The sequence below is a fragment of the Octodon degus genome, unplaced genomic scaffold, assembly GCF_000260255.1.
Source record: "Octodon degus isolate 3935 unplaced genomic scaffold, OctDeg1.0 scaffold00156, whole genome shotgun sequence".
In the NCBI taxonomy this organism is placed as follows: Eukaryota; Metazoa; Chordata; class Mammalia; order Rodentia; family Octodontidae; genus Octodon; species Octodon degus.
The window spans coordinates 6,493,923-6,501,861 of record NW_004524732.1 but is presented as its reverse complement, the minus strand read 5'-3'; the positions used below and the strand labels follow the sequence as shown (position 1 = coordinate 6,501,861).

Below are 7,939 nucleotides of genomic sequence, written 5' to 3'. Positions count from 1 at the left end.
CAAGAAAAAAAAGGGAAAGCCGGGCGTTGCAAGGCTTTGTCCATACCCGCTGGGGTCGCACGGCTAAGTTGAGCCCTCTCTTGCCCCTTCCCCAAGACGTGCCTGTCAACTGCACTTTTGGAGAAAGACAGTCGCCCTTAGGCAGAAGTCAGGCGACCTAATATGTCAAGTGACCTGGATTCTATTTCCTCATCTATAAAACAGGGCTGCAAAGAGCACCCGCCCGGTCTCTGGGATGAGACTGTATACACCCAAGCGGAGCTGGGGCTGTCCCTCTGCCAGCTGTCATCGCTCCCTTGCAGTTCAGCGCTCACTTCCCAGCAAGAAAACACTGCGAATGGACGACCTAAGGGTCCCTTCGTCCTTAAATTCTAGGGCGCTTTTTGAGAGAATTCCAGTTTGGGATGACAAGTCTCGATGCTCCATCCCAGCTCCCGGAGTTGAGCGGTGCCAAGACGCTGAAGCAGGAGGGCTCCAACAGACAGCCGCACCGCGGGCCGCTGTTCTCAGAAAGGCCTCCGACAGACCACGACAGCGCCACAGCCGCCGGCGACATCATCTACCTCAGCCGTCACCTCGGACGGCTGCAGGCGGCGCAAGCCCGGCGCTGACCAAGGAAACGCTGGACGGCGACCTCGAGGATCGCCGCACGCTGACCAAAGCCTCGCAGCAGCGCCCCCTGGTTGCGCCTCGAGCTGCTAGCGAGGAGCTTGGGGACACTAGTAGAGCGGCGTTTCGCGAGTAGAAGGCGCGGTGCTCATTTTCCCCGCCCCGAGAGAGGCTTCTAGCCAATCGGGGAACCCGAGCTGTCGTCTTGCCCACCTGTAGCGCGGGGGCGTGGTTTATCCTTTTAGCCAATCAGAAGAGAGATTCGTTCAAAGCGCACGCCTGCAGCTAGGAGGAGGAGGAGGAGGAGGGATTGCGGAGGTGGTTTCACTACCAAGATGGCGGCGAGCGGCGCACGCCAGGCTGCTGCTGCAGCCAGCACCTCTGTGAAGCCCATTTTCAGCCGGGACATGAACGAGGCCAAGCGGAGAGTGCGCGAGCTCTACCGCGCCTGGTACCGGGAGGTGCCGAACACTGGTGAGAGGCAACAGCGCACGCGGGGCTCCGGAGGCGGCGGCCCAAGGTCTCACCGGCCGAGCTGAGGTCACCTGCTGGGGCACTGGCAATTCAGGGTGCTTCCAGGGCAGCTGGCGGGTCCCCCGAGGCCAGACTGAGCCCAGGCTGACTGCGGCGCCTTGGCCCTCTGGAGCCATCTGTCCGCATAATCCTCCCAGAGCCCCTGGGAGCGAGAGCCGGGCTTGTTGGTGACAGCCGTTGGCAGGCGAGGGCCGCGAGAGGTGACGGGACGGGCCTGCGGCCCGACGATAGCCTCTGTCGGGTCTGGGCAGCCAGCTGTACCGTTCCGGGAAGTATTCGCGGCCGCCCATTTGGTTTTATGTAAGGCGGCTGTGCGCCTTAAGCCGTCGTCCGTTTCCCACGCGGGCTCCGCCCCCAGAAAAACAGCCAGAGAAGGAAGGTGACTTTCCCAGGTCGGCTCTCCCTGGGAGGTGGGCACCAAGCCTTGCTGCCTAGCTCCGCGCGCCTCGTATTTATTCCTCAGGAATTCCCCGCCGCCCCTGCTAGTCTTGCCCTATTGCCGTGGAACCCCTTCCATTCGTCTCTTAGGTGGTAGAGAACGGGTCTGTTCACCGGCAGGTTTGGTACATAAGCTCCCAGAATGCAAAATGTTTCTCTTTTTCTTTTTTTTGGGGGGGGGGAGGGGAGCGGCTGCGACTGTCTTTTTGAGACAGGGTTTCACAATATGTAGTTCAGGCTGGCCTTGAGCTCACTTTGTATCCCAGGTTAGTCTCGAACTTGCAGTGAGACCCTCCTGCCTCAACCTCCCAAGTGCTGGGATTACAGGCGAGCGCCACCACACGCTGCTCACAGATTCATCTCAACATCTCCTTCAGTGCTGTCTACTGTACTGGATGAAAATGGGCCATTCAGATGACCTATTTTGTAATTGTGCTGATTTGACTTCCTATGTTTTAACTTGAAGCATCACTCCTCCCTGAGGTGGACAGCGTGGTTGGAGTGTGACTTCCCTGCCTGCGTCTGAGGCAGACGGTGGTGATCTAGAGCCTGCACTTTCCCCAGGCGCTGCCCTTTACTGTGACCTGGGATATGCTATTTCATCTGTGCCTCAGCTTCCTCATCTGTAAATTGGAGAAAGAATAGTGTTTTCTGTGGAGAGCTATCATCTTAAATAGGTCAGCAGTGCATATCTAAAGTGCCTGGCATAGAGGCAGGCACCTGTTCAACACTTAAGTTCTGGTGGCTGCTCTTGTTGTTGTTTTTCGGAACCGGGGATTGAACTCAGACCCTTGCACTTACCAGGCAAGCACTTATTCTACTGAGCCATCTCCCCGGCCCCTGTTCTTGTTATTTATGCTGCTCATGGACTTAACCTAGGAGTCTCCAGACACAGAACAGTTTTTGTTTTATGAGAACTGTGCTCCTCTGAGTCCATCCTTGAGCTGACTTTCGGAGAGACTGCTAGTGACCCAAAAGACCCTCAGAGTGCTGAGAAGTAAGTGACCTGTTTGTGTAGGGGCTGCAAATTCAAGTGCTGTCAAGGACAGGCAGATGGCTGGTTGGGGGCAATGCAGAGATTAGCAGGGCCTGGTGGCATATGCCTGTAATCCCAGCCCTGGGAGGCTGCGGCAGGAAGATCGCTGAGAATTGAGACCAGACTGAGCTACAAAGTGAATTCAAGGCCAGCCTAAGCTGTATAGGGAGATCCTGTCTCAAAAAAACCACCAACAGCAATTAAAAACCAAAATGCTTAGCAGAATATTCCTAAGACCTAAGACTCCCTGCAACCTTATCTTGTTGCAGGAGGGAGAAGGGGAAAAAGAAGGGCAGAAGTGGTGGCTGAGTTCAAGCAGATCCAGGTATTGTGGTTTTGTAGAACCTAGCTTTTTACCATCACCTCACAGGACCTACTGTTTGGGAAGATAATTCCAGAATCAGAAGGGTCCCGAGAGAGGTGGACAAGAAGGTGTCAAAGTCTAGAGAGCAGGGGGAGAAGGCATGGGGTGAAGATCAGGCTGAGGAAAGATCAGTGGTCCCTAGTGAGTTAGGAGACCTAGGCCCCAGTGTATCAGGCTGCCGGTCAATGGAACTGCTGCTGACGGACAGACGGAATAAGTACTAGTGTTGCTGCTGCCATTCATGGAAATGCTGCATGTGACCCAGCACCATGCTAAATGCTCAAACAGGGCCTTATTTTAGGGTAGGTAGTTGCTCTGCCTTACAGGGGACAGGTGGGACATGTAAACTTGTGTGTATCACACCATTTAAAAGGGCCAGGTTTGTGGCCCTGACTTCAGTTCTAACACCTGGCTTTAGGGTGGGCAGGGTGCAGCTTAGCTGTTGGGCATGCGCTTAGCTGGTGTGAGGCCCAGAGTTCCATCCCCAGCATTCCTGCTGTAGTTTCTGAAGTTCTTGGGACCCAGTTTGAAAATGCTACATGCTGCTTGCTGGCCATAAAGTAACAGGCTTTCTAGAGAAACAGTTCATTTATTTAATTTCTGTTTCACTTTGTACTTCTTGTACTGCAGAGCCAGTACATGTCCACAGCAGTATAAAGTGAGTAAAGCACAACCTGTCTTCAAGGGTACCGAGGTCAAGCGAGGGAGCTGGACATACAAGCAGTTAATTACACCTCAAGTATAACTCAAGGGTGGAGGAAACATGCTGACATTTTTAACCAACATATGTGTCATGCTTTTCTAGGTGTTCTCTCACTTGATTTTCTACCATATTCCTGGTAGAGAATATTACAGGTGAGAAAACAGGCCAACAAGGCTGTGCCCCGGACCGAGTCCCAGTTCATACTGATCTCGAGGTTTCTGAGACCCTGTGCTTTCCTCTGCCTCCCGAGGACCACACACCAGTGCTGGCACAAGTTGTGCAGAGGCAGAGAACTGTGTGGTGCCATCCCTCCAAGTCTGTCACAGTCACTTTCCCAGCCTATAGGTCCATCTTCTTTTTGAGCCTCTCAAATGATTTCAAGTTGAAACTTAAATACACTCAGGCTTCAGAAAATAAGCCAGGAATGCAGTCTGTGAGCTGAGAAAGAAAAGTTGGATTTACACCAGGACTTCTCAACAGCTGCCTTAGAGCTCAGAACTCTTTGTTGTGCAGGGCTATTCTGTGCTTTGCATGTTGTTAACATTCTTGGCATCCACCTTTGAGAGGACAGTACCATTCTCCCTTTGGTTGTGATTACCCAAAATGCCTCCAGGCACGACCAGGAATTCTGGGGGACAGAATCATCACTGGCTTGAGAACTACGGCCTTTAGGCAAAGGCATAAATCAGCAGGCAATAGCCAAAGTGTTTCCAAGTACCTTGCCCCAGCCTCTTGCTGGTGGAGCTATGTGTTCAGGGGGTTGGAATGGCAGGGCCCAGCCTGGGATGGAAATAAGGAGTCTATCAGTAGAGAAAGCCTTCTTAACCCGGGAGGAGAGGTGCTTGGGATTTGTTACTTACTGAAAAGTAGGCACGGGGCTGGTGAGATGGCTCAGTGGTCTAAGGCACCTACTTAGAACAAGCTTGGCAAAGCACAGGGACCACAGTTCAATCCCCCAGCACCACATGCCAGCCAGCCCTGCCCCCTGGTGGGCTGAGCTGGCCACACACACAATAAATAAATAAATAAATAAAAAAGAATTATTAAAAAAAAAAAAAAGTAGGCAGAACTTTGCAACTGTGCTTCTGGATTCCATCCCACCCTGTACTGAGGATGGAACTGCAGGGTCTCAGGCATGCTAGCCAAGCAAGTCTTCCAACACTGAGCCATGCTGCATATGGAAACATCCTGGTGTAAGGCTGAGGAGGTCATGAGGGATGGGAGCCCCCACAGGTAGGCTGGAAGAACCTTGCCTTTTCGCTTCCAAGATTGGGCAGGAATCTGATATAAAAATGCAGGAATGACGAGCATTGATAGAGGGGACGATTCCTCTTATTTCTCTCCCTAAATCAGCAAGAGATTAGAAATAAAGCATGTTGGATCCCAGGACCCAGTTGTGTCATTTTGAGCAGTTGCCCACAGTGCTTTAGGCCTCTTCCCAAGGGGTTTGTAAATTCCACATTCCATAGTAGCTTGCTTTTGTTTTTGTGTCTGTCATCTCATTGCCCCTTTTCTGCAATCCCTAAGACTGACCTTGGTGACTGCTCTCTGGGAGGAAAACCCTAAATTCGTAGTCTGCCAATTCCCATGGTATAGATATGCCCACCACTGTTGATTATAAGCTGGAAAAGTCAAGGCCAGTATTGGAAGAGATGTATGTAATTAACTGTCCATGTGAGCCTGCTCCTGTGCCCTGGTCACCAGTATTTTCAATTAAGTGGTTCTGTGTCACTAATGTTTACCTGAGCTGGTTCTCCTATTAGCTTTCTATTACTTCTTCCCTGGTTGGAACAGAAATCTTATTTTCTTTGCATGATTTTCCCCAACAGCAACTTTATTTTTTCCATTTCCCTTATGGGTATAATGAAAGATTCACTTTATAGTTGATGGATTCATTCACTGAACAGTTGTCATAGTATTTAGAGCTGGTTGTGATGGTACTGTAGACTAGACTGGACATGTCACAGGAGTAGCAATATCCCATTTTTTCTGGTGCTCATTTAGGGACATACTAGGAATCCCCTCCTGTCAGTGCCAGTCACAGTGGGCACACAAAGTATCCTCAGCAAAGGACACACTGGTCCCCTGACCACAATACTGTCTTGCCTGTGTGCCTTGTTGTGCGGTCCTGTGGGCTGAGTGTACCTTGTACCTGTCCTTAGTCCACCTACTACACAGGATCTTGCCATGCCCGTCCTCAGTAGGTCCACTGAAGGCTGAGTGCCACAAGAGGGTCACAGATGGTTAAAGGGTAGTTTTCCAAGGATACCCATATGCCTCTTTTGTCATGTGAACTTCAGGGTCATGAGGTTTGTGCCACTTATGAGGTCTGTGATAACTGCTGTTATTTATGGTTTGTTAGTAATCAGGGGTAGCTGTCCCTCCCATCAGAACTGTACATGTATCTCTTCTTCCCTGAGGAATGCTGGCTGAAGTGAAGTCTTCCTCCACAACCCTTAGCACCACTCCTCAGCTCCTGTGGTCATGTGGTACTGACAGCCTGGGCCATATCATTTTACATAAATTCAACCCTCATGTGTTGCTGAACACTCCATTTAAAAAATGGCAACAGTGGGATTGCTTGGGGGTAAGACACTTGACCAGCACATGCAAGGCCTTGTATGTGAACCCCAGCACTGCACATAAAAGAAAAAGAAACCTAAACTGTGTTTTTCTCCTCCTTCATGTGCAGTGGTCTTTTCTTGCCCCTTAAAAAAGAAAACCTCAGTGAACCTCAGCTCACACTTCTTCACACCCTCAAGCACAAAGCTCAAGGCCGGGCTAACATCTGGTAGAAAAGTCAACAAGTGATTTTGTGTTTGTTGACTTTGGTTTTTAAAAACATGTTTTAACTGAGTACGTTCTACCCTGAATCATGTTTTCTCTTTAGTGACCCTATTCCAGCTAGACATCCCTGTAAAACAGGGGCGGGATAAAGTCCGAGAAATGTTTATGAAGAACGCCCACGTCACAGACCCCAGGGTGGTTGATCTTCTGGTGATTAAGGTAACTGACCCTCCAACTTAACAGATCGGCCAGCTCGTCCCAGGCTTCTCACTCTTCCCAGATGGGACAGTTTGTCTCCAACTTTAAAAACCAGATACTGGTTTAGCAACTTAGCTGTGTGTTCAAAAGAGTAAACCTGGAGAGTATCACCTGATCATAAAGATTATAAGACTGTTGAAAGAGAAGCCAGGCATGGTAGCACATGCTTGCACTCTCAGCGCTCTGGGAGACTGAGGCAGGAGGATCACAAGTTCAAACTGACCTGAGCCACTTAGCAAGAGCCTGACTTAAAAAAGGCTGAGGATGTAGCTCAGCCATAAAGGGGGAAAATGATTTGTAAAGGGAAAAGCACTGGGAATTGCATTTTAGAACTAAAAACCCACTCTGAAGAGGAAAGCTGGGATTCTTAAACCCCAGCCCTGGAAGTTGGATGCCAGCTTATAGCTGGAGAGCAGGTGGGTTAGCTGATTCCTGTGTAATGAGGCAAGTCACAGGCCTGATTTCCTGTGTCCCCGGCCACATTAGCACCAAAGGATGTTTTGGTGTGGACTACTAAACAGCCTGGAAGAAATGGTTAAGCAGGCCAGCCTGGCGCTGCATTTATAGGCTCTGCTAACCTGCAAGTCTCTCCTCTCCTCTCCAAGTTAACTGTGGCATTAGAGAATATTTAATCAGCCTCAGGAATCACAGAGCTGTGCTTCCCCTTTTCCAGATGCATACATTTGTCTAGGCAGGGCTGCTACTTACCCAGAGTCACTTAGCAAGAGAAGATGGAACTCTGGCCTTCAGCATTGATTTCTTCAGCTTGGCCACTTTGCCTGACCACCTCTTCCCTCATTTCTTTAGGGAAAGATGGAACTGGAGGAAACAATTAAAGTGTGGAAGCAGCGGACACATATTATGAGGTTCTTCCATGAAACAGAAGCACCAAGGCCAAAGGATTTCCTGTCCAAGTTCTATGCTGGCCATGACCCATAAAGCCGCTCAGTGGAAAGGTGCATGTTATTTAATTATTAGAGTACAAATAAATTTTCCATATGACAGTCACTTCATAATAGAATTCCATTGGTAAAACAGTTTTCTGTGGTCTCTCACTTTGCCTGAACAAATGGGGTCTATGTGTACACACCACCTGCTCGCTCACTCTTCTTGAAGGGTGGCATTTGCTGCAAATCCTGTCTTCTCAGAGCCTTGCACATCAGGATAGGAGAAGGCTGAGGCCATCTGTTCAGGAACCATCACAATGGGT

At 50.0% G+C, this 7,939-nt stretch overlaps 1 protein-coding gene across 1 annotated transcript; it reads left to right on the top strand.

The window, feature by feature from the left end:
- Positions 1–914: 914 nt before the first annotated feature.
- On the top strand, positions 915–7,737 carry Ndufa6 (NADH:ubiquinone oxidoreductase subunit A6). The gene is made up of 3 exons (XM_004642586.2): positions 915–1,083; positions 6,575–6,690; positions 7,537–7,737. Exons 1-3 carry the CDS (start codon positions 945–947, stop codon positions 7,666–7,668), a joined length of 387 nt encoding a protein of 128 aa, XP_004642643.1. The 5' UTR covers positions 915–944; the 3' UTR covers positions 7,669–7,737.
- Positions 7,738–7,939: the final 202 nt, after the last annotated feature.